Source organism: Lissotriton vulgaris, chromosome 4_1 (genome assembly GCF_964263255.1).
Source record: "Lissotriton vulgaris chromosome 4_1, aLisVul1.2, whole genome shotgun sequence".
NCBI lineage: Eukaryota > Metazoa > Chordata > Amphibia > Caudata > Salamandridae > Lissotriton > Lissotriton vulgaris.
Window position 1 is genome coordinate 1989914715 of NC_141691.1, and position 27268 is coordinate 1989941982.

Genomic DNA, 27268 nt, shown 5'->3' on the forward strand with positions numbered 1-27268 from the left:
CCATAGCTCGACTGAAGCACGGAAAGGCCCCGGGCCCGGATGGTTACACAGCCTTGTTCTATAAGACCTTCTGCTCCGCTGTGGCACCAATCCTGACTCGCCTGTTCAACTCCTTCTCCGAACCGGGCGCTATCCCACCGGACCTTCTTAACGCAACTGTGTCGGTCATCCCGAAACCCGGGAAGGATCGGACCTTGTGTGGTTCGTATAGGCCTATTTCACTCTTGAATGTTGACCTTAAGCTCTATACGGGGATTCTAGCGTCCAGGCTTAGACTACACCTACCGGGCCTAGTGGAGGCGGACCAAGCTGGCTTTGTACCCGGTAGACAGACGGTTGACAACACCAAGAGAGTGACGCACATACTGGAAAAGGCCTCACGCGTTCCGGGGGAGCGGATGTTGCTGTCGGTTGATGCGGAGAAGGCCTTTGACAGAGTTCATTGGCCGTACCTTGAGCTGGTTCTCAGGAAACTGGGAATCGGCAAGAAGTTCCGCACCATGGTCTTCAACTGTTATAAAAGACCATCAGCGTCGGTACGGGTCAATGGGCACAGCTCTGGCAGTTTTGTCATCGAGCGCGGTACGAGACAAGGCTGCCCCCTCTCGCCGCTTTTGTTCGCCCTCTACATGGAGCCGTTTGCCCAGAGGATTCGCAATAATCCTGACGCTATTGGGGTTAAGATGGGTCAATATGTCCATACTGTCAGCCTTTACGCGGACGATGTCCTGCTGACCCTGGACGACCCCAGGAGGTCACTCCCTGCTTGCGTCCAGGAACTGGATGCCTTTGCACGTGTGGCCGGCTTTAAAATGAATATGGCCAAGTCGGCAGCACTGGACGTGTCGCTAACCGCGGACACCAGGAGAGACCTTCAGCGTCTTTTCCCCATGCAGTGGTCCTCGTCTACGGTGCCATACCTGGGGATCCTGTTAGCGCCCTCGCTGCCTGAAATGGTTACAGCAAACTACTCTTCCCTCAGCAGGAAGATTAAAGAGGAACTCGGCCGATGGAGCAAGGGCCTGCTTTCGTGGCTGGGCCGTATCGCAGCGGTGAAGATGACGGTGCTGCCCCAGATCCTATACCTCTTTCGCGCTCTACCTCTCCAGCCCCCTGTGGGTTGGATACAGCAAGCGCAGGCTGACATCTCCCGCTTCGTTTGGCAGGGTCGCAAACCACGGATGAAGAGGGTTCTCTCCACGCTCGCTCCGGAGGCGGGGGGTCTTGGTATCCCGGATCTCCGGAAGTACTTTCAGGCGGCGCAACTCCGATATTTGGTGGAGTGGAGCAGGTGGGAATCCGACAGACACTGGCTCTTTCAGGACCAGGCGGTGGCGGGCCGTACTCTCCAGGAGGTTCCATTCCTGCGCCGTGCGCATCGCCCGGCTAATCTTTATGCCTCTTTTGTCACCCGGGTCCCCCTGCGGGTGTGGGACGCGGTCTGCGAGCCGCGTGAATTGACTACCTTCCCCTCACCGTTCACGCCCATCGTTGGTAACCCGGACTTCGCCCCGGGCTTAGAGCCGGGAGCTTTTTCCCACTGGGTGAGCGCAGGCTGCAGGGCACTTTTCCAGATTTACGGGCCGGAGGGCGTGATTCCCTTCCAACAACTCCGACAGGAATTTGGCCTGACGGAGATGGACAGATTGCGCTACATGCAGGTCCGACACTGGGCTCTCCAACCCCAAGTGCGTGACGTCGCTGCCCGTCAAATCACACCTTATGAGCGGTGGCTGGTGACCCGGGCCTCGGACGCCAAGCTCATTACCGACCTGTATAAATTCCTCCAACCCCCGACGTTTCACTATCACAACCCGGGAAGGGAGCGCTGGCATAGAGAACTGGGCAGGACGCTAAGCCACAAGGAGTGGGACAAGATCGCATATCGGGCGAGGCATTCTGCATACCACACTGGGCTTACGGAGACCTTTACTAAGGTGTCCACTTATTGGTATTACACCCCGGAGAGGCTATATGAAATGCACAAACACACAGACAAGGGTTGCTGGCGGGGCTGCGGGCAGGAGGGTACCCTGTCGCACATTCTTTGGGCTTGCCCGGTGCTGACTGCTTATTGGAAGGAGGTCTTGGATGAGGTAGATAGGCATTTCGAGATTGAGCTGCCGCGCTTCCCAGCGTATGTTTTGTTGGGCCTTCCCAATGACCTAATGTACCCGTTGAAGTCCCGCAGGGGTAGACAGATTGCTATTGCGCTAGGCTCAGCGGTCCAGAATATCCTTGTCCACTGGCGCACCTCCACTGTCCCCTCCATTTCTGGTTGGCTACATAGACTCTGGCAGGTATTGGGTATGGAGAAGATGTCGCTTACAGTGGCTGGGAATGTAGATCAGTTCGAGGAACTATGGCAACCCTTCCTGGCACTACTGTCCACGGAATTCCGGGAACTCACCTGCCCGAGGTACCTTCGTCTTCTTCGGCTAACGCCACCGGCGGCCCCTGCGGATTAGGACAACTAGGGAATAGGGGATTAGGGGACGGGGGTAGGCTGTTTGGGGCGGGTTATTCTACTACGGGCCATTGGATGGGGGTGTTGGGGTATTGTTTTCTTTCTCTTTTTTCTTTCTGGGGATGGGGGGCTCGGAGGGACTGAGTTGTGCTTTGTTGGATCGCTGTTAGCTACTTGCGCTCAGCTTTGGGTGGGGGGTTGGGGAACACGAGAGGGTTATGTGCATTGCCTTATTGCCTTACAATTGATATCTTCCCCTCTTGGACCTCTGACCTCCCTTTGACCAGAACTGTTGACACACGCTTCTTTTTCTTTTAACTGTATTGTATGTAACCTTAACCTCCTACTCTCCTTCCCCATGTTCCTTTTGTTTCAATAAAAATGCTTTAAACCTAAAATTTAGTTTAAGCCGAAAGAAAGTAGGAAATGCAAGGTAGATGTTGGAATATATCTTATTTTCTAATTGTGTATGTCTACCACCTAAGTAAGAGTATGAATTATACATCCGACTGACACAATTTAAATCTTATAAAATCAAGGGGCAGCATGATATTAATATATCACTGAGTACGTTTTTACAGGCTAAATTAGCATAAGCACTTTACTTTTGAACTTTGTATCATTTGATGTATTGTATTAACTGTAGAATTTTGATTAGATATCTTGGCCTATTTTGTGACCTGCAATATCAATTTATTTTTAGGAATTGGTGGTTCGTTTACCCAACTACCTTTTGCAGACTGTCGGAGCAAGGGTGCAAAAATGACCAATGACATTATTTAATGACATTGGAGCAAATGAGACACATTTTTTTCATTTCTAGAACAACTCTGTGGTAACCTTAGTGTAGAGTTTGTGTGCTCACATGTGATTATGGATTTCATACAAACTGTGTAGTTGACATTTGAAGTATCGCACAAGCAGATACAACATCTATTTTGCGGCCTACGTTTTTGAAAACCTTTTACGACAGGAAAAGCCATAATATTCATGAACAAAAACAGGGTTTGTACTCACTGCTTCATCCTGATCCTGCACAAGGGTGCTGGTAATCTCTTCTACGTAATTGGCAGGAAACCAGAGTTGCTTTTTGCCACCATAGTCGCCACGCCACCTAGAGAAGTAAAGTAACAAGACAAATGGACTGACTCAGGAGGATTAGGGGTGTGAAATACTGCAATACTGCATGCAATGCCAGGAGATGGCCAGTCTCTCTTTGTCCTGATCCAGTAAGAATAGTCCTGCTTAAACAGCCAGACCAGGTCCTTACTAGATTGAAGCACAAGCAACTCCAGGCTGGTTCTGGCCTATTTGAACCTTATTACCAGATGCAGTAAAAGTCCAGAGGCACAGGGAGCACTGGACCCACATCTGGGCATACATGTCATACCAAGGGCACCTCACTTAGAAAAAGAAAAAAAAGATGGGTCCATTGTGTGACTCTGAACAGAGACCAGCCATATGCAAATCAGTCTTGATCCTGCTCCAAAAGGAATAGTCGACTCTAGCCACAACTGCATGGCCAGGTGCCATCACACACGCATCCCCAATCAGGGTTTGGCCTGTTTGGGCCTCATCAGCGAGGTGCAGCTGGAGTTCAGCGGTGCAGCGAGCATTGACCAATGTCTGAGCATACCCTCTTAGAAAAACCAAAAAAATAAAACAATTTATGGAAGGAATGCTTGAATTTAATGTATTCACTTGTAATTTCTCATGTATTAGGGGATTATTAAGAACAAGGGCACTAAAAAAACGGAGACATGTACAGAACCTTTACACACTTCACCAAAGTTAGCACACTTCACACCGTTCCTCCACTCGCCACTCTCACTCACCGCACTGCTGTGATCTCTGCCAAAAGGAAGGGGGGAATCGCAATAATCTCACCAGCCTCCATCCTGCTTGTCCACACTGTGGATAATCGCCTGCTTACAGAAGGAGAGTTCATCTTCCCGCTGTGCTTTATAATCATAGAGGGCCTTCACTGTGCACTGATAGGACAAAGGATAGATATCACAAATGTATAAGCTCTAAAATATGCTGTGGTAAAAATACAAGATACGCAGCAGAGTTATGGAGAACAAGGAACATAAAAAAACAACCTTGCTGAGAGGATGACATAACCACTGACTGAAACAGACTTACAAAGCATCATTTTGGGGTTACTAACAGACCTAGGGGTAAATCGGCTCTGGATGTGCTCAAATAGAATCAATAATGTACCAAAAACTTTACCTCATGGCAGACAAATCAACTCCATTCTGAGAATTCAAAAATTGATTTTCCATGCAAACTTTGTTTTTAGGAATGCTTTGTTAATTTCTAAGAACTCTTGGGTGAGACAGTCTATATAATGCACTGCTTTTATGGAGAGGCTGCTTGGGGTAAGCCATCCCAAGATTGCTTACGCTTTGACCCAGAGTTCTCGATATGATGTCATCCTGTTTGTTCATGACTTAAATGGACGGATGGGCGGTGGAAGGACGGTCTTGAGGGGCTAAATAGACAGCCCTCAGCTTTAATAAGTTGATGTGGTACTTTGAATTCTAAATGAACCCCATTTGTTTAATCATCAACTAGTAAGAGAAACTAGGTGGCTAGAAGACACTACAATTGCATCACAACTCCAGAGATTGAACAGCAGTTCGAGAAATTGTCAGCGAGTCCTTCCAATCTCCTTCAAATTAATTCCACTGATTCTCCAAGCACTGCTGGAGGCGTCTCAATGTTCAATCTAGAAACTGGAACTGAGAATTTAATAGCCAATGGATGGTTTGCAGACACTTCACCACCAGACATACACCAATGCACTCTATGTGCTGAAGTGTGTCTTCCCCTTTCCCTTTTTTTTGTGTTTACTGCTCTTTTGAATAGTGCCCTCATGTTGCTGTTTTGAGCAGACTGTGACCGAGGCTTCCGCTTCTTAGGTTTCGACCTGGCGATCTGCGCAAGCAGTTCGCGCAGGCGAAATCTATTGTTTACATATATTGGCTTCAGGAACGTCCCCCGGCTCCCATTGGCTAGCTCCATAAATGGAGGCTAGCCATTGGGAGCCGGATCTGTCCGTCAAGGCCGGACCAGATTCGGGGGCGTTCCGGCGATTTTTTCCCTCTCTGTCCCTCTGTGCGCGTCATCTCGGCGGTGGGCGTGTTGTTTTTTTTTTCTGTCAGGGCGTGTTTTCTCATTCCGCCGAAGATGGCGCCGGGGCCCGTCGACCACTGTTTCCCCTGCTCAATGCTCAGGTAACAAGCATTTTTTTTAAATTGTGTTTTTATCCCGTTCCCCCCTCCCGCTCTCCGTGTGCCCGTTCCCGCCCCTGCCCCCCCTCCTGCTCTCCGTGTGCCCGTTCCCGCCCCTGCCCCCCCTCCCGCTCTCTGTGTGCCCGTTCCCGCACCACTTTCTAATGCTTGTTTCAGTCTTGTATTTCATTATTCGTGCCATCTCTCCATTTGCCCGCACCTTTTTCCCAGAACACAAGGCCATTTCATACTAAAATGCCAGTAAGTGAAATGTAGCTCCGTTTCTCTTTACTTACGGCTTTTTGAATGTCAGTCTTTGCGTTCCTTTCCAGCCCCCCCTCCCGCTGTCCGTTCCTTTCCCGCCCCCCCTCCCGCTGTCTGTGTCCTTTCCCGCCCCCCCTCCCGCTGTCCATGTCCTCTCCCGCCCCCCCTCCCGCTGTCCGTGTCCTTTCCCGCCCCCCCTCCCGCTGTCCGTGTCCTCGTAGGTGCTTGTTTTACAGGGATGGCTTCAGTCGCATTCACGGGATTCAGGTAAGGGGGTGGCTGTCCGTGTCCTCTCCCGCACCCCCTCCCGCTGTCCGTGTCCTCGTAGGTGCTTGTTTTACAGGGATGGCTTCAGTCGCATTCACGAGATTCAGGTAAGGGGGTGGCTGTCCGTGTCCTCTCCCGCCTCCCCTCCGGCTGTCCGTGTCCTCTCCCGCCCCCCCTCCCGCTGTCCGTGTCCTCGTAGGTGCTTGTTTTACAGGGATGGCTTCAGTCGCATTCACGAGATTCAGGTAAGGGAGTGCACGAGAAAACAACTTTTTAAAGTTGTATTTTCTAATGTGAATGTGTGGTTCTGCGCTATGTGTCACACATGGTAAACCATTTATGCATAGATTAGTGATGCTTTTTAGAATAGGCACTGGCAAGGCATACAAAGATTCCTGCAGACGGTGTCATTTTATTACCCCACACCTCGCTGAATTACAATTACAATGGGATGGGCTGTTGCCAAAAAAGATGTATTTCCATCTGTCATTCAAGTTATGCACACGCTATTGTTTTAGGCTAACCTGCACATAAACCGTACTGTCCACATGACGCTAGGCAGTTTTGTTAAAAATAATTGAAGCAATACAAACTTACTGGGTGTGTAAATGTAGATGCTAGCGCTGAACTGTACTTTTTCAATAAAATTGCTAGTATTAAACGATAGAGATTTATTTAAGCGAGCCTCGGTGTGTTTTAGGCCTTCACATCCTGCAGCGAAGGAGAGGCCGGTTCTGTATAGGGATGCGCTGGGATCGCTCCTCTACAGCACCGCAGGATTCTAAGCACTATGGTGGACATGAGCGCCCTGAGGACAGGTGGAAGAGGCGAAAGTCCCTCCCGAGTGACGCCCCGTGCTCCCCGATCAGCCTCTCCGCATATCTCAGCTCTTCTGTCTTTTGCTCGTAATCTCAAGGGGCCCAGAGCGGCCCTGTCAGTGCGGAGATCGACCAAGGGAGCACAGGTAAAGCGCTTGATGCACGCTGGCTGCCGCCCCTGCACATGCTGGAACCCACCAAACTGCAGCCCTGTTCATGTACTCGGCAAACTCCCTGTTGGCTTCCCGTGCTCACAGTCACAGCCTGAAACCAACGCCACTGGCAACTACACTTCTCAGCTCCGAGGCCACTGAAAGAATGGGCTCACACCCATGAGTGGTGTCATTCGGGCCGGGATGGGGGGTGCTCGTGTGAAGAATAACTGCTGTGTTCTGTTACACCTAGTCGTAGCCCTTTATCAGGTCCCCCAACCCCACCCCAAAGAGGGCCTAAGTGCCCAGGCCCCCCCTCCCTTGGGTTCAAAGGACCTCATGGACAGGGGATACCCGCCCCACGGACACCAGAGATGCCCATGCCCCCCGGGGACTCGCTTGCTGAGAGTACATGCTAAGGGCAGGGTTCCCACCGCTGTGGCACTACCGGGCTCTGCGCACAGGGCACCCAGGCCGAGGTTTTTTTTTTTACCTAGCAGTCTTAATGCCTTTGCCAGTGCTTGCTGTATTCTGGGAACACAAAGGTACACGTCGCTGAGGCGCTTGTGCCAGTCATGGGGCATCCGGAGAGCTGTGAAAGTTTACCCCGCACTGTGGACTTTGCACATGTCAACAAAACACGTAAAAAAAAAAAACACACAGGGGAGGGCGCGCAGGTGCGCTGTGTGTCGAAATGTCTGTAACTTGGCAACAACAGCGTGTCGGGTAAGAATGACGGCTGCGGGGCTTGTGTTTTTTAGGGCATCGAAGCGCTACTAGCCCAAAGTTCCATTTAGTGGAGCCAGCCCAGCGTGTTATTGTAATCTCTCTTTTTTGGGGTGGGTGGCGGGGTCTTGGAGGTGTTATCATGTTTCATAAAGGCATCTGTAGTGTATACGTCACAGGTACCCTCATGATTCGTCTACGGTACTGCAGCACTTTTTTACGCGGTTAGAGGCGAAGCAAAGGAGAGGTCGGTTCTGTAGAGGGATGCGCTGGGATCGCTCCTCTACAGCGCTGCAGGATTCTAAGCGCTATGGTGGGCATGAGCGCCCTGAGGACAGGTGCGCACAGCCCAGTGGGGAGGGAGGGGGGACCTGCCCCAGGATGGCATTACAAGGATGACATTCAGTGGTGAGTCAGAATATATGTAGGTGGTAGCCATTGCGGCCAGTGGCCGTATCCCGCCCTGTCTAGTGTGAGTGAGTGCAGAGTGAGTGTGCAGAGTGAGTGAGTGTGCAGAGTGAGTGAGTGTGCAGAGTGAGTGTGAGTGCAGAGTGAGAGTGCCAAAACTCGTAGCTTTCATATGTATTTGTTTGGACACAAGCCTGTTCCCAGTGTATTCTTGAGTAGCTCTGTCTTGAGGGGACCGTCGCCTTATCACTCAACTTTGTTAGGTCTGGGTTCATATAGCATTCAGACCCTAGCAGACCCATAATGGTTTCAAGACTGTATTGTTCCTGAATTACTGTGACTTGTGTATTTTCGAATTTGAGTGAGAGGGATGGGAAAGAGGAAGGCCGGGAATGTGTTAAAGTCAGATGAGGGGCCACAACAATCACTAATGACATGCCTATCGGGGGCCAAGGGGGTGATCGAAAAACAAATACATTCAGTAGAGGATTCACTAAATCAGCTTGGAAAGGCCGTCTCTAGCATCGGGAGATGAATGAATACATGAGCTGTACATAGTATAGCGCTGCAGTCACCTCATGGAGCTAGCTTTGAATTTTCACAATTACAGGTTGTGCTGGCAGGTTACCAGGAAACCAACAAGTAAATGAGAAAAATTGTCATTTACAATGCCAATAGCTCTAACTTTTACAAAGGCGAAACCGTTGCATTGTAAACGCTTGTTCCTTTTACGGACGGTTTATCCTTTGCTTTTTGTCATTCGGATGAGGGCCAAAGACAGCAAAGCCTAAGTGTTTAACCACAAACATTTGCACAGCCATGTTATGCAATAGTCATACATTGCAGGATCTGCTGAAACCACAACTGTGCTTATAAACTGGTTAAAAATATGCAAACCTTCGTTAAAAACGTCTTGAATGTGTAAGTTGCGCTACACAGACGCTCCTTGACATAACTTACAATTGACAGTAAAGTGTGTGTTACAATGGGAAATAGCATTTCAAACACATTATGCTACAGTGCTACGATGCTGATGTGACGATACCGCGGGAGCTAATGCAGAGATTGTCAGAGAATATTCTTTTAGAAAGGTCATAAACAGCACATGATGGGGGCACAAGTTATAGTTAGTTCACTAAACTGTAGCTTGAGAATTTCAGTGTTTGTTTTAATATTAGCTTGTGTCCCATTCCAACACCTAACTTGTCACATTTCATTTTGTTTTTCTTATGTGAATACATATGGAAAAAGTTATTTACCCTGTAAGCATCTGCGTGAGCCATGTAGTACTTTAGATTAACATGCTGTGCGTACTCCTGCCATCTATGGGTAAGCTCGGATATGTGCAAGTTGTTTTTCTTTGAAGAATTATTTTTGAGTCACGCGGTATAGTGATTCCACCTATTGCTGGTAATAATGCATATGGGCATCTGCTTCATTGTTACATAGGGCCCGATTCACAGAATGAACTTACTACTTTTAGCATTCACAAAATGCACTTACTACTTTTGGTATTCACAGAATGAACTTACTCATTTCGGTATTCACAGAAGTTAGGACTACTAACTTTAGGACTCCTAAATGCCTTCTGTGAATACCAAAAGTCTTAAAATTAGGATTTTTCTCAATTTAGTAGTAGTAAAGTTAGGACTACTAACTTTAGGACTCCTAAATGCCTTCTGTGAATACCGAAAGACTTAAAATTAGGATTTTTCTCAATTTAGTAGTAGTAAAGTTAGGACTCCTAACTTTAGTACTACTAAATTGAGAAAAATCCTAATTTTAAGACTTTCGGTATTCACAGAAGGCATTTAGGAGTCATAAAGTTAGTAGTCCTAACTTCTGTGAATACCGAAATGAGTAAGTTCATTCTGTGAATACCAAAAGTAGTAAGTGCATTCTGTGAATGCCAAAAGTAGTAAGTTCATTCTGTGAATCGGGCCCATAGTTTTTTCCGCACAAAGGGTGAACATGTAGATGGAGGGCAGAGATACAGAAAAAATGGCTGAATGAAAGATTAAGGATGAAAGTTAAAAACGTCTGCAACATCTAAAGGCACCCAGGTAGGAGCAAGGGCTCATGTGAATCTACAGCACTAAATGCCACAAACAGATGCTTTACAGGGTAAGTAACATTTTCACCTTCGTGGCATGTGTAGCTGCAGTTTACACATGCTGTGCATAGACTAAAAAGCAATCCCCTCAGAAGTGGTGGCTAGCCTGAGGAGATTGCCGAAGATTGGAAAAATATGCGAGGGACAGTCCAACCAATGTTCGCTTATTGGCAAGTTAAAAAGTCCACACAATAATGTTTCAAAAATGTCTTGGGGGTACACCATGTAGCTGCCTTGTAGATGTCAGCTGTAGAAATATTACCCAATAAAGCCACAGAAGCTCCTTTTTTTGCAGGTTGAGAGGGGCCTGGAAGGGACAGGCAAAGGTTTGCTGGGCTTTAGCATAAAAGGTTTGTATGCATTTGACCACCCTGCATGCTATTCCAGCCTCAGAGACAGCCTGCCCTTTGTGTGGTTTGGAGAAAAAGACAATGAGCTGTTGTGTCTTACGGAAGGGCTTTTTCCGGTCAATGTAATACATCAACATTCTTTTGACATCTAATGTATAAAGAGCTGCTACTGATTCTGAATGTGGGAATAATCGATGGTCTGTGGTTTGATTGATGTGGAAGGAAGAAGACCACCTTAGACAGGGAATTAGGGTGTGTCCTGAGGACTACCCTATCATGGTGTACTTGAAGAAAAATAATCTTCTAGAGTAAGAGTCTGTATCTCACTAACACCCCTGAGAGAAGTGATGGGTAACAATGTTGAGTTTCCACACAGAAGCGTGTGGCACCCATGCTGAAATATTCCTTTGAGCCCTTCAATAAAGGTTTTGAGAACAGGCGCCCTGAAAAGCGAAGTGTGCTCTCTGTTTTGGAGATAAGCAGCGACAGCAGCTAAGTGTAGTTTGATACAAGTAAAAGCAAGGCCTGACTTCTGCAAGTGAAGCAGGTAACAAACAATGCCTTGGACGGTTGCTTTGAGTTCAGAGGATCAATGTGTGTAGGGAGACAGTAGTCTAGGAACCGTTTCTACTTGGCCCCACAGCAGGCTCTGGTTGTAGGCCTGTGTGCCCCTTTAAGAATAGTCATGCATTCTGCAGGCAGTCAAATCACAAGATTGAGCTGTTTGGGGATATGAGGCCTTTATTTTGGGAGAAAAGATCCGGCCAGTTGGGCAGCTTCTCATGAGGCACTAGAGAGAGGTTGAGAAGGGTGGTGAACCAGGTTTTCTGGCCCAGGTCGGGGCTACTAAGATGAGAGTGAGGAATGTTTGACAAAGCTTCAGAACCATGAATGGAGGAAGTGAGAGAGAGGGAAAAGTGTGGAGAAATATCCCTGACCAGCTCATCCATAGTGCATTGCCAATGGACTGTGGGGGCGGGAGCCTGGAGGAAAAGTTTGGGCTTTTCGTGCTTTCGGTGGTGGTGAAGAAGGCTGTGTGAGGGAACATCCAACAGTCGAAGTACGGAAGTATGACTTGGGGGGTGAGTTCCCACTTATGGATTTGTTGATGCATCTTCCTAAGCAGGTCTGCTAGGTCGTTCCCTGGTATGTACTGTATGAGCAGATGGACTCGGAGATGTATCACCCACTATGAGCTAGGGCAGACAACTGCAGGGAGTGTGTGACTTCCTGCTTCTGTAATAAAACATGACAATTGTGCTGTTCATCAGGACTAGAATTACCCTGTGTTGAATGAAAGGAAGGAATGCCTTGAGGGCCAGCTAGATTGCTAACAATTCCAGGTGGTTGATGTGCATATCTCTTCAGTCAGGGGTCCACACTCCTTGTTCTCGAAGGTGTGTTCCCCTTGAGCGAAGCATCTGTGGTGATGTCATTTGCGGAACTGGGTCCAGGAACGGCCAACCCTCCAAAAGGTTGCTGGCATTCTAACATTGCCGAGAACAATGAGTGCAACCCTAGATAAGTACTAGATCCTCCCCCTGACCCGCCGCTTGGACCATGGTGCTGATAGGCTAATCATCATTTTAAAAATGATGTAGGGATATATGAAGTAGTGTGAATTACAGTACAGTGGATAAGGTCATTTGAGATGTCATCAGTGATGTAATTTAACATGTCATGAGAGATGCAGCATGGGAGATTATAAGCAGTGCATCAAAGGGTGAAAATTATAGTTAGTTCACTAAACAATAACTGGCACATTTCAGTGGTGTGTCGGTTTTTAAAAATTATCTAATTTCAATACCTAACTATTGAATATCTGGAGACTTTTACCATACGCTAAGTACTTAATATTTTAATGTCACTTTAATCTTTGATTTTCAGTTAATATATACATGTATGTATGTATGTATAAATATATGTATAATGTGCATCATATATTCAACAAACGTAATGCATGTTTACTGATATTACTACATCTCTTTGCTGCCTTCATTACAATCGAGCATGGCAGGTATTTCCTGATACTCGATCAGTGAATGGGAATTCATGGCAAATTACTTACTACCCAACAGACACAAATTGGTAAAAATAAGAGATTGGTTCTCATCAAGAGTTGATCTGGTTTGCGGGGTAGCACAAGGTTCCATCCTTGCTCCTGCCTTATTCAACATATACATGGAGCCCCTCACTCTAGTTCTAAAAGACTCATGAGTCACCATACAACAATATACAGGCAACACCCTCACTCCTCAACTGGAGACAATTCCATACTACACAATTATATCTTAAGAATAAAAAAGTGGATGGACAGCAACGTTCTCATGCCCAAAAAGACAGAATTTCCACTGGTGAAATAGTGAAAGCAATTGTAGTTGGAACAAGTGCCAAAGTGTCCAAAGGAGATAATACTCTTCTTTTGGTGGCGTTGGTAAAGACTTATTTCTTGGCATCACTGAGTACAAAGAAAAATCTTGTTAACTTGGTTGTTTATTTGATTTCAGAGGAGTTTGACGTTAATCATCAGCTGAAATAATTGTGACAGAAGGAAGAATTGGCATTGATGGAGATAGTGATGTTGACAAAAGAGGCGTGAATGTCAAACTTCCTTGGTGTCTGTGTCAAATGCCTCGATGGCAAACTTCTCAACGTCGAATGATGAGACAAATGTTTTGATGCTAATATATGCCTTGGCATCAAATGGATGTTTGACAGCAAATTATGTATTCTTTTCACTGCCGTTTCTTTTCAATACAGCCAAGACAGCTCATAAACAATGAAGGCATTTTGGAACACATGACTAATAATGCAATCTTCTAGACTTCTATTTCTATGTTCCCAGCATACATCCTCTAAAATCCACCTGGGCCAATTGTTTATAAATGTCCCTTTACGCAGCAAGACAAGAGATCACATTATTGTGGGAAAGGAAGAAAATTCAGGATTTGCAGGCCTGGATATATCGTATTTGAAAGTTGCTGGGTATAGAGAAACACTCCTTGTCACTGGAAAGAAAATTAACTAAGTCTGGCTTTGGTCCAGGGGGTTAGGGAAGGGAAGACGGACATCTTTCTGACAGGAATAGGGACGGAGGGAAGAGGGACGAGTGGGTGGCGTGGGTGTCAGTGCAATGTGTTTGCTTTTGTCACACTGATCTCACCAATCAAAAAAGATCTGACTCAAAGACTTGCGTCACAGCGACAAACAGCTCAAAATAAGGACTTATCATACAAAACACCACATGACCTTGAAAAGCAATGAGGACTTCACCCTAATTATCCCTGAAGTAGAACAGATAGAAGAGGGTAATGCCAAACAAAATATCCTCTGATCAGAAAAGAGAGAAGTGCTGTAAATACTGGATGACACTCAGCTGGAGAACTGAACATCATGCCAACATCCATAGAGGAATCTTTCATCATGACATTTAGAACGTATGCTGTGGATAATTATCTTATAAGTCTTGAGCAGAAACCCCTAATGTTCTGAAGAAACATGATTTATGGGTGTGGTGTCGTGACTAGGAGAACCCAACGTAGTCCTAATTCTCTAGTCAGAGAGACCAAGTTTGTATCAGGACTGGCCTTCGTATGATCATTGTTTGCCTTGGTAATGGAAGAGTGCTTCATTCTTGATTCTGGAACAATAAAGTCTGACATTAAAGAGAATTAAAGAGAGAGAAGTCATCAATGTAGTGGAAATTAGATGTTATAGACCCTTTCAATATAGGTGGAAATCACTTTCTCCCCTCTCAATTCAAGCTGCCAAAACTCTGACATCTAGTTGGCTTGTAAATGCTCTGCAACATTTCCCAATCCCGAGTCACTAGTATTTGCAACGTGACATTTATTTAAAATTTCCAGACATAAAGTATAGAAATAAACGAACTATATCTTTCCCGGAATATGCGAAAACTCTTAAGTAGACAATCCCTGATCTGATGTAGATGAAGTTGAAGTGATCGCCTCCAGCATCAACGATGCAGCTGAACTGCTTGTGGGCATTTCAGAAAAAGCATATGTAACTTGGTCATAGACATCACTTAAAGAGGGTTCAGCAAGAGAGGGCCATCCATCTGCCACCAGGTGGCAGCAAACTGACTTATATAGTATAAGGCAGTGTACACCCACCTGTTAGGACAATAACATCTGGCCCACAGGGGCTCCGCTCCCACCGGCCCATGCCACGATGGCACATAACCTAGGAGTGAGGTTTGACAGTTCTGCCACCTTTGCCTCTCAAGTAGCTAGTGTTGTCAGGGTTTGTTTTGGATTTCTAAAGAGCGTAACAAGTCCCTCTGTCTTCTTCTACCCCACAGCAGACAACAGTAATCCAGGCTTTGATTACTTCAAGGCTGGATTACGCCAATGTCCTGTACTTAGGTCTAACGTCCTATTACGTGTTGAGATTGCAGCTGATGCAGAATGTGGCTGTGCATCGTCTCTTAAAGCTGCCCGGTGGGACTTACATCCATCCATACTTGAGAGCGCTTCACTGGCTACCCATCAAAGAGCAGGTGAGGTTTAAAGAACTTATTATGATACAGAAAGCCTTTTACCACTCGGACCCCAGATATCTAGCTAAAATAATAATATCTTGCAGCCAAAGACTGCAACACCCTTCCACAGCAGGTGCGGCCTGTGGAGAATATTTAGTTTGTTAAAAGATTGGCCAAAACCTGGCTTTTCAGTTCTGTGAGCTAAGTTCAGCAATTTAAGTATTTGAGTCCACTATAGCTTCGAGGAATTCTATGAGTAGCTATAAATCTCCCTAACATAAACATACATATCACATATCCTCATTGGTCTTCAAGAAGACTGGTGCAAAGAGGCACCCAAAGGGTCAACCAGTGGTGTGGATAATTATGGTAAATGTATATTCTGAATTTACTGTAGGCTATAGTTTGTGACCGCCATACACCTTGCCTTTCTTTCTGGGTAAACACTCTATTTTTAAAAAGGGCATACACACGAAGACGGGTGGGAGCCACAATCAAGAATTTCACTTCTCTGGGAACATTGGGGCTCATTCAGAAAGGCATTTATGAATATGGGAGTAGTGCTCCTATGAAACTACTTTAAATACTAATAATAGCCTTTGTAAATCAATGCTAAAACATCAAAACTGGGAATATTACGGGAATAGTCATATTTATTGATATTCAAGTAACTCAAAAAGAGAGGTCTGTGTCTTTTTAGCACTTTTACTGATAGGCAGCCATTTTGGGGCTGATTCACAGATGCATTTATGAGTATGGGGAGCGCCTTGGACGATATCAAACCCCAGACAAAAAGGGGAAAACACAGATTTGCAACCCAAAGTTATAGGAGGTGATCAATGTATCAGAAGATCTGTTTTTGTCCAAGGTTGCATTATTTAATCCAGAAAAGTTTCATGTCTACTACACAAACTCAGAAATGCCACTGTGAATCGCGACCACTGACTGTATATTGTCATGGGAAAATACTTACTTGATTTCCAACATGGTCTTGCTGTCTTCAATGCAGTTGGCAACATTTGGAAATAAGAACACAAAAAAACAACACAGAAAGATAAATAGGAGAGCACAGATTTTATTGACAAGTGATAACTTACCCTGGCTGTCGGCATCTTGTTGGCCTCCACATAGAAATGTGGCGTCCGTACCTCATACAGTGCTCCGTAGTCCAGTTCCTATGGGTTAAAATAACATGTGACCTTAGCAATTCATCAGTGTACTGTCTGTTCATACAACTCTTTACAGGCAAAAGACTTCAGTACATTTTCTTGTAGACATATGACATCATCAAGTAACCACCATTGATTTCCCTTACCCCTGTGTGTCCGCCCAGACCAATAAAGCAATTAATGTTTGCAAATTTGAAAACATTAGGCTCTTGTGAGTACCTTTGACTAGATAGAATTAGCTGAAAGATGCACAGCTACCCTCTATCTAAATTGACGACAAAGGAATTGGACAAACAGAAAACAATGGTAACAAGCATTGGAATAGCCAATAGGTCTCGCTTTTGGGACCTTATAAGTATTTAGTTAAGCAGCACAATATCCTTGGTGCAACAACATCAACTGTTGCATGGCTAAACACTTATAAGGTCCCAAAGGCGAGATCTATTGGCTATGCCAATGCTTGTTTTTAATCTTCTCATGGCCCGCTATCCTCACCCCAAGTTACTTTTGTTTTTCAAATTTTACTGTTTCTGGAACATTCCCTCTTTTGAAGTCTTATAGCCACTCTTTCTTTAGATACTTATATTGTTTCCATGGTCAGATGTGGATGTAAACAGGTGAAGTACTAAACGGAGGCCAAAGTCTCATGAAATAAAAAGTAGTAGTAATCTGACTGGCAGTGTGGGTTTGGCAGGAATAAATCCTGGCACGGGGGGAGAGGTTTGGTTAAAATAATTTTTGAAAGAATAATTAAAATAGTTTAAAAAAATGTTTTAAGTAGTGTAAGTATATATCCGTGAACACAAATGTAGTGGATCTCACTTCCCGTTAGGTTTCGCTCACTATGAATTCTGGAACTCAGGACATACAGATGTAAACATTAGTGAACAAACTAATCTGATTGGCTTCACAAATATGTCTTCACATACTCCAGCTTTCCATGCAACTAAGGCACACCTCAGTTCATAGTAATGTTTTGCCAATCTTTGCATAAGTATAATTTTTTGTTGTGACTATGATTTCCTTTGTGCTTTACTAAAGTTAGTTCTCTGTCTGGGTGATAAGGCAATTTAGAATACACTTTGAAAACAAACCAGAAGATGCTGTTAATCAGGATGTTCCCTTTCCTCAATCATAGTTATATGCTGCAGTAGGGACATTGGATAAAAAAGAAACAATTATTTTAATAGTCAAAACAAAAAATGATGGGTTTGCTATATGTTGTGACATCTGCAGTGAATCTTTATTGTACTTATTAGTTCTAGCATTTTTACAGCACAAGTGACATACACAGCATTGTGGATACATAGAAGATATGTCGGGTAAGGGATACAATTATTTGGTATTGTGTACACTAGTAAGGGGGGGGGGGGTTTCTTGTTGATGGGCCAGTGGCCGGAGATACTCAAGGGGAGGGTAGCTTATACATTTGATGAGATCAATCCATTTGTTATAGCATAATTTATGTTATAGCAAACATGATGCCTGGAGGTAGAAAAAGCACCACAAAGCACATCTGGTTCGTAACATGTGAAGTAATGCGCATGTTTGAATGAAATATTTTCTATTTTAAACCTTTCTACCCCTTCTAGACTCATCACCCCATCTCTGGCATATTAGGAGAAAAGGCGCGTTTTCCGGCCGATTTAAGATTTCAGAAACTACTAGAATTCTAGTGCAGCACCACCTTAGACAATGTGTGCTGCTTAGACATAGCATAGACGTTTGGTTGGATCAAAACAGTCAGGATTTGTTGTCTATGTAGAAAACGGCAACTGGCGATGGCAAATGGATCCCTAGAAAATGTATTCTTTATTTAGTCGTCTCTGCAGAGGCACGCAGAGCAATCACTCTTCAATATCTGCGCTTCCAAGACCTCACGCGGACTAAAAGCGAAGTTGTGTATTGGCAGGAAAAGAAGGCCAGCGCGTGAGGGGTGATAAACGGCGAGAAATCCAAAGCCCTGCTAGGCAGAGGGAGGGGGCAGCTGCGGTGGAACGTTCGTGCCTGTTTGAATAGCGGCAGCTTTGACGGGGTCACAGAGGGCAACGTCCATCATGCTTTCTGAAATATCAAAATTAGAAGATTGTAACGGACAACAGATTTTATTTCAATCACAGTTGATCTCAGTTGCTTTCTACGGTGCATTCACCAGCCTGGGACAGATATAAGCGCATGTGCGCTTGACTTTACCTTTGAACAAAACAAGGTATAAATTCAACAAAATATTTTCAGACCTCCAAAGTGAAATTATAGTAATTATTTACAACAGTGTAGAGCATCCTAACTGCATGCACTTTCCAAACAAAAAAATCCATAAACCAGTAATTTCAAATTTTTTAAGCAAAGTAGTCTATGCTATATAAAACATCTGATACATAAAGTAAACATGTAAAAGATCAAACTCAGTCTCAGTTACAAGCGACTTGACACATCTGGAGTCTAAAAAGAGTGAAGTGTCACTTATGTCACGTGATCAAAACGGAAACACCAAAGGGACACTGCAACCATCCTTAAAATGCCTGTCCTTAACAGACAGAAAAAAACACGCACTGGCAAGCAATGAAAACCATCAAAAAAGCTAATAGCTGAGGAGCTGATGCAAAGCACACTCTTTTTGTACTTTACTTATTTTACATCTTTGTAAAGCATTGATAGCACATGGGCTGCAAAAACAGAGCTGTCTGTAGACACCTAATGGACGTGAGACTGCCCACGCTACTTGATTTTGCACTGGCCCACAAGCGTGGCATAGATGGCGTCCCTGAGAAGTTGGGCCTGCTGCTACTGTATAGAGATACATCTTTCCTATTTTAGAGGGAAATGTCAGCGTACTGCGTGTCTTCCTACACATCTGGGTCCCAGCATACAGCTGTGTGCTGCATTTGTAATGAGAGAAAACTGGCTGCCATGTTCGCATATTCAAGCGATTTGAAAAGCAAATGCTGGTGCAGCAAGAGGCAGCCGGGGAATGTCAGAGTGACACAGAAAAGGCGTAAAGCTGCAGGCGCGAGGCTCCTGTCCACAGACGATAAAAGCTGAACCACTAACGCCTGCTCGGTCCCCGCGTCTCAGCGCCTAATCTCTCGGGCATTAGAGCTCCCAATTATCCACAAAAAGGACTTTCCTGATGAGTTTTCTTGCTTGAACCTTTTTCCTTGCAGAGCTTGAATCATACGTGCCCTTTAGGTACCTGGAGATTTCAAATGCTCGAAGTGTGCAATACAAAAGCTCTCCGCGTAACATATTTCAAGTATGACCTGATATCCGAGGCAATGACCTAGGCTGTAGAAGAAATACTACAATTAGGGACATACATGGACCTGCACGAAACACAAGACGTAGGTATACAACGAGGATGGGTGCCCTTTACACACCTGAAATGGAAACAAGCATTGGCCGCACGGCCGCGAAAGTGATCGTGATCTCAGGCTGTAAGGGTGCCCGTGAGCGATACACTTAATGACACATGACGAAGGAAAGGCAGATGGCGCGTAACCGCAAGCTTGAGCCCAGCAAAAGCCTCTGGTAGCACTTTGAAAACCCGCTTACTAAATGTCTTGCCCGGCAGCACATGTATGTGCTGGCTCAGGCGAGACCTAAAAAGCACTAGAGAACTGATCCATATATTTCAGCTTATCTACATTATTTTCCCCATAAAACATAGAGTCTCAGCTGTCTCTTTTGCCAACAAGCTTTAACAGACGGCCTGTACGCCAAAGAGCCTTTGATCATTATAAATCAGAAAGGCCTCCCAAGTTAGGACAGTCAGTCCAATGTAGATGTTTGCTTTCCAAGTCACCAGACCTTACCTCGTGCTCCTAAACAGCAAACAAGAGAAATGACCCTCACTTTCTGGCAGAAAACTTCCAGTTCCTCAAGGCTATTCTTTATTTTTGGTTTTTCAATAACAAACACCTGATCTCAGTTATTTTTTTTAAAAAACAAAACACTTTGCAAGCGGGACCATTTCACATGGGGCCCACTCACCAAATCTTCAGACCTTCAGCTGAGCTGTAGTAGCCGCAGCTCCTCTGAAAGCACAGGGATCGGCACCTGCCTGGGTGGGTCTCTACATATGGTGGACTGCCTTCCACCCAGAGACCAGAGGTCATAGCTTCTGCTGATCCAGTAGGCTGGTGAGCCACCATTCTCGAAGAGAATCCCAAATTTCAATCACACAGAGGCGCACTGCCATAAAAGATACTACAAGGCACAGACCTCGATCTTGAGGTTATATAATATTTGGTGACCTGAATATGGATAAATAAAGTGATATGGCTATGAGGAGTGGGAGTAAGAGTGGGATGCAAAGGTGGGGTTTAAGCTGCTGAAAATGAGGCTATATTGCCACAAAACCCTGTCTTATGTTGATGAAGCCCAATCTGCAGTATTGTGTTTGTGATTTTGATTTAGCCGCATCTGGATTCTTACTGTGTGACTACTGGTGATGCTGGAACTGGAAAAACACAAAAGGGGTGGAAGCCAGAATTAAAAATGCTCAGAGCAAACATTAGGGAACACTGACTGAGCAAACCACAGTAAACAGCAGGACTATCTAGGGAATGTGAGCCAAGTGAAGGTAGGGAAGTATACAGAATGGATTGTCATGGCTATCTTCATCTGCTATCACATTTAGGGCCTGATTACGAGTTTGGCGGAAGGAGAGCGGGACCGCCAAGCTACCGCACCGCTCCCACACCGCCCACCCTGTGTGCGCACCCCCACCAGACTACAACTTTTACAAATACTGGCGGGCGGTTCTTTGGCGGTCCTACAGTGGTGCCTGTGAAATAGGCACAGCAATGGGAACTGGTGCAGTCCATGCAGTGCAGGTACTGGGGTGCATGCACACAAGGGGGCACAACATGTGCCTCCCTGCATGCATCCCATGGCCCTAAAGCAACACGGGGGTTCCTCTCCTCCACGGTTTTCATGGAGTAGGAACTACCATGAAAATCGTGGCAGTGAGGAAACTCATACTATGCTTGGCGGGACCGCCATGATCCCGCCAAGCATATTGCAGCCTCAAGACCACCACGAAACCGCCAGGGATTTCTGATCTCTGGCGGTTGCGGCGGAACAATGGCGGTCCAACCACCCAAGTTGTAATAGGGCCGTCTAAGAACGGGTGTAGTGGTGACTGGACTGCCACCACGGCGCCACCGTGAGTTTAGCGGTGCGCATACCGCCAAACTCATAATTAGGCCCTTAATGTTTCTATTTCACTTGGACCATTGCATTATGTGCCACATAATAGATGCACCCCTGAGATACAATACTGTAACATACCGTCCAGTTGAGATCTGATATGTCTTTGCACGTACAGCTATGATGCTGATTTGTACCCAATCAGTGCATGCTACCCAGGCTCATGCAAGTGGCATGAACTATTAAGCACTCACCGTGGTGCCCATCTTCTCAAGGGTTTCGTCGTTGATTGGATAACGAAGTTTCATTTTTCTGTACAGAGGATGCTTCTCATAGTAGCTAACCAAGTCCAAAAGGCTTTCGAACTCAGCTGAACTTCCCAACATAAAATGGCGGCCCTCCTGCTGGATCCGGCAGTGCTTGATCTTCCCCTCCGCTCTGAAAGTAACAAGAGGTTGTGTAGTATTCAATCACCTATAACACTCAGACCACTTAACGTAAATGTTACTTACCTGTAACAGTGCGTACACAGCTGGTAAATTTCCCAAATTCACATGATTTGGATATGCTCGCCACCTTGAGGATGGATCCAGACTACACTGAACATGTAAATAAAAGCCTGATGGCATCAGCAGTGTCAGTGTCGATCACCAGGCCCCGGTGAAGGCAACAGGAACCCTAAAATTCCTCTTGGCTTGAACTCTATCTGGAGATTACATGGCCAGCCACATGGCCCAGAAAGCAGCTGCAACATGGATCTGTCCCAGAGTAACACACTTTTTACTGTATGGTAAAAAGTAACCTTAAATGAAGAACTAAATATGGGATTTAGCAAGCTCAAAAATTTAGACATACTATCAGAGGGACATCCAGTAGTAGATTCAATCTAACCACAACAGAACTATCTTGTTTGTGTACTGGCATTGCAGACAAGAATTACACGAACAACACTGAACCAAATGGGTAGAAATGTGTGGTTTATGGGTGTAAATGTGCACCTGCAGTATGTAAATATACAAATAATGAAGCATTTTCTGTTCACCAGCTGTAAGGACATATGAAATAATGCATCCTTCAATCCACTTGGGAAGTCGCTATCTTCTGCCACGGAATGAAATAGAGCAACACATTAGTCTTGGCTGTTGTGCTGCAGGCATGTCTAAGTCTGTCCACCACTAGTGGACAGAGTCCACTCTGCCTTCAATGTTCAGTTCATAGCCAACAAATAAGCGGAAGGATTAATGGAAATATCTGTTTGGCCTGCCTCCTGCCGGACACTACACATGACAGGATGGTGAACGTGGCTGGTAGTCCATTCACAAAAATCTACAATCCCTGGTCTGGAACAGACGGCCAACCTTGGCGGATGTGCAGTTCCTTGAAGAAGGTCGGTGATGATAGTACCATGTTGTCACATCTTACAGATCTTATGGATTGAGAGTTCCACGAAGGCACAGTTGAAAGTGCAGAATATTCTGCTGTTTACTGTGTACTGGATGACAGTGAACTCTCTGAAAGTGACTCCAGACAAGACCGAGGTTCTGGCTATCACCATGAAGGGAAATCCATGGATGGACGGTTTATGGCCCCGGGAGTTAGGTCCTGCCCCATATTCGGTGCCAGTAGTAAAAAGCCTTGGTATTGACCTGGATAGCAGTCTGTCGATGGCTAAGAAGGTAGCGACAGTGGTTGGGAGCTGCATGGATCTCCTTAGACAGCTCTGGAAATTGGTTCCTCATCTTCTGCACTGATCATGTCACAGTTGGACTCTGGCAATGCCTTGTACATCGGTCTCCACAATAAGCTGCTGGGTAAACTTCAAGTGGTTATGAATGATGCTGCAAGATTATTGTTCAAGCTACCTAGACGTGTGCATGCTATGCCACTGCTGCAACATTTGCTTTGGCTGGCAGTCAAAAAGAAGGCCAGGTTTACAGTCCTGTGCATTGCACACAAGATGTTGTATGGTACGGTACCAGCCTATTTTGAGGACCGGCTGAGGCACTATGTACCTGGACGCCGTCTCCGCTCCTCTGAGGTGATCCTGCTGACCTGCCCACGCTTTAATAAAACTACCTTGGGCAGTCAGGCTTTTTCAGTTCTGATACCACAGATCTGGAATGGATTACTGGAAGGTTTGAGGAGAGAAAACGCTCTCCTCGCCTTTCTGAAGAGTCTGAAAACGTTCTTATTTTAACAAGCGTTTGAAATAAACTGACTTTCTCACTTTAACAATATCTGTTGTAATTTGGTATCATAACCCATAGATAAGCGGCAAGAGACCTGTGGTATTTGTGTGCTAAACAAGTGTTATTAACATAACATAACATCCCAACCCATGTTTCGAACAAAAAATCGTCAGGTTGACTTCAATAATCTTGTGTAAACTGTTTTTGAATATACACTGCATTTACTGTGCACAGCTCAATCTGTAATTCCCATCAATTACACACCTTGAGGCAGAGACAAAATAAATGTAAAGTGCAGCTCTGGCCGTCAGGTAAAACTTTGCAACACAAGACACACAATCTTCCACAGAAAGTATTCCCACATTACAGCGTGCTACCGATCTGCACATGCGCTTTGGAGGTATGAAATCTCACTTAAATGAAAATGCAATCTAATTCAGTTCCTTTTAAAGGGGCTCCACTAGGGTCAGCATAGTACCATTTTTATTGGGTACCTGAACCTCGCTTCAGTCTTTTGTCATGGACAATATTGCTGGCTGTACCTCTGTTAGGGTTACCATGCCTGCACGTAACTACATCAGTGGTATTATTTTCCTATCTAATCCTTTACAGTGTGTCATAAATTAACCTGTTTAGTCAAGTAAATTCATCCTGCCATTAGAAAGCATTATTACGAGCCTGCATCTCAGATCTAAATCTGATACTCTGAGTCAGCAGTGACACCCAAGTAATCATGCTTATAACTAGCTGGCACATGGCAGCATCGGGCACATGCAAGGAAGCCTTCATGCAGGTATAAAATAGCACATTGGCTAGCTGAATTATTTGGTATATCCTTCTCCTGTGTTCATCAGCTCATGGATGAAAACATTTATCTACATCCTGTTAGTCACCATATCATCTGAACAGTGCAACAGAGTTGGCTGCCCGCCAGGTCTTTGTTGCAAAAGATTCAATCTTCCTCAAGCCTCTGAAGTAATTCTATGTTAACTCATCTATGCTAAATCTCCCAAAGCCTTCTTAAAGTCATCTCACCTGGCACCTTCCCCCTTTGTAAAACCAAAGGGGATGATGGATAGAATGTTAAACATTGCAATCCCTCACTCCCAGTCAACTGATCTGGGTTTAATCCATCATCAGTCTTTAGCTCAATCCGCCACTCATGTTCAGACATGGCCATAAGCAAATCAGTCTGACCCTGTGCCTCATGGGAACAGTCCAGCCCGAACTGCCATGCCAGGTCTTTCCGGGACTGGAAACAAGCATCCTGGGACCGGTTTATGGCTAATCAGCCGTCATCAGCCAGGCTAGCTTGAATCCAGTGGCAAAGTGAGCAAGGGACAAACGTCTGGACATACCCTTCCCTCTTTGTTCCTTTCTACACTTTAATACAAATAAATATTTGGCAATAGGTGATTGACAGATTCCACTACCTCAGGTTACAGGAAGCTTGTTAATTGGCACTATAGTAGCCTTTAGGTGCCAGGGGTGATGTAAAAAAGTGCTCCTTCATCACTTTCGGAAGGTTCGAGGGTGAAAGTGGTCTGACGTTGAGACTTTGGGAACCACGTTGAAGGTCGAAATCGAGTTTAAGTGGATTTTTCAGGATTGAATCTATGTGCATCGAGGCCAATGTTGCAGATCCACTGCCAGGACCATGTCAGTCTCTTCGTTTAGAAAATGTTTAAATGGTTTTCTATCTAAAAAAGTTGACCTGATCACACCTTGTATTCAGAAGAGATTCAAAGGTGTCCATGGCTGGTGACCCCAAGCCTCAAAGAATCAAGAAATTCCCACTTGTGTGAAAATGTAGATATCTGCTCAAACTGTCCACTCTGGTGGTGGGAATCCTTGCAGAGTGAGAGACCAGCTGGTACATTCAACGTACATGTATTTTCCATGGCAGAGCGATGTTCCCTCACATAGAAGAGGGCTGTGTGAATCATCAGTACCCTGAATCTCACAACTGCCAGTAAGTCTTTCAACACTAAGAAGATGACTTTCAGCTCCAAAATGTTATTTTGCAGCAACCAATCTGGCAAGTTCCCAAAGGGCACAGATGGAGAGTTCCCTGCAACCTGACCCTCACTGTGAGGAGTTGGTGGGGACCATAAGATGCGAACTGGGTGGGTGGAAGGGACATTCCACCAAGATGTTGAGAGTTTATTCATACTATCGGAAGATCTCTGGGACATGAGACTGAGGGACTTGGAAGCTACCCTAGCCTTCAACTTCACCCTCAGTGCATATAGGAAAGAGTGTGGCTTTAGACAGCGTGGATTGAGGAGGGCTGGGAGAAGTCCTTAATATGAGCTGGTGGGAGGCCACTGGCATACTATTTGGGGACCAGCACTAATTTTCCAAAGGGAGAAAGCCGGGATGATAAAGAACCTGCAAGAGTGAGCAAAAGCGGTAGGAATTGTCTAACGGTGGATGAGAGAGGTAAGACTACACATTCTTGGTATTTGGCACGCTGACCTTCGATAGCACAGACTGCGGGCTCCAGAACAAAACTTTGAGCCCTGGCAGTATTTTTTCTACAAATTAAGCACTGGTTGGGAGGTGTCCTGTAAGTCCAGCTGCCTTTGGCCTAAAACAGAACTTCCCAAACTTTTTAGAACCACGACCCAATTTTAAAAACGATAAACTTACATAACCCATCTAGCTGTAATTGACAATAGGGAGGGGTGTTTTTTAATGGAGTAATACCAATGGTTTATAGACGTCACAAACTTGACCACACCTTTCGATATCGGACTGTGGCCTGCCCATAAAAGTGGCAGATGGTAAAGTGCACTGGAGTCGGAACATTTCTCAGAGTGGGGTGTTTTCCTGTGACATCCATACATTAAAATAACAAGGCTTCTGAAAAATCTTGGTGTTGATACCAGTGATTTTAGCAAATTTGATAAACCCCCTCTGCAGCACAATAGGGCCTCATATTCATTTTTGTGTTAAAATAAGGTCCAGGGGTGCAACACTGGCCAAGGGCATTGAAGCACTTTACCTGAACACCAGATACATGAACACCAGTTTACATTACAGAATGTCAGATTCATTTTATTATAAGCATGGACGATGAAGTGATTCGCCCACAATCAAAGGCTGTTGAACCAACAGCGGGACTCAAACCGGAATCCCGAGACCCAAAGATGGCTGCTCTGGCATGATGATCACGTACGGGGAGCACATTCTCTGTTGAAATGGCTTTATAAAGTAAAACAAAAAGCAGCAACAAATACTGGAAGGTTCACCTGGAGTCTTACTTGGGTGTATTTACAAGGGTTTGTTTAAAAGCTGATCTTAAGGACACTGTTCGGCATGTTTGCACTGGTGCACAAACAGAACTGGTCATTTTAAATATTACTTAAATATAGGCCAGGATTTTTGCGACGCACCATAAATCGGCACGCAACCCAGTAGGTCCTGACCCACAGTTTGTGAAACGCTGGTC

The 27268-nt window shown here is 45.3% G+C and overlaps 1 protein-coding gene across 1 annotated transcript in view; it reads right to left on the reverse strand.

The window, feature by feature from the left end:
• Positions 1 to 27268, reverse strand: part of LOC147724808 (1-phosphatidylinositol 4,5-bisphosphate phosphodiesterase gamma-1-like) — a 731250-nt gene that overhangs the window by 211919 nt on the left and 492063 nt on the right. The window contains exons 20-23 of the mRNA XM_086966316.1: positions 21880 to 22063; positions 16403 to 16480; positions 4355 to 4458; positions 3485 to 3581 (exon numbers count right to left, since the gene is read on the reverse strand). Of these exons, the coding sequence (XP_086822442.1) occupies positions 3485 to 3581; positions 4355 to 4458; positions 16403 to 16480; positions 21880 to 22063 (463 nt within the window). The remainder of the gene's footprint in view (positions 1 to 3484; positions 3582 to 4354; positions 4459 to 16402; positions 16481 to 21879; positions 22064 to 27268) is intronic.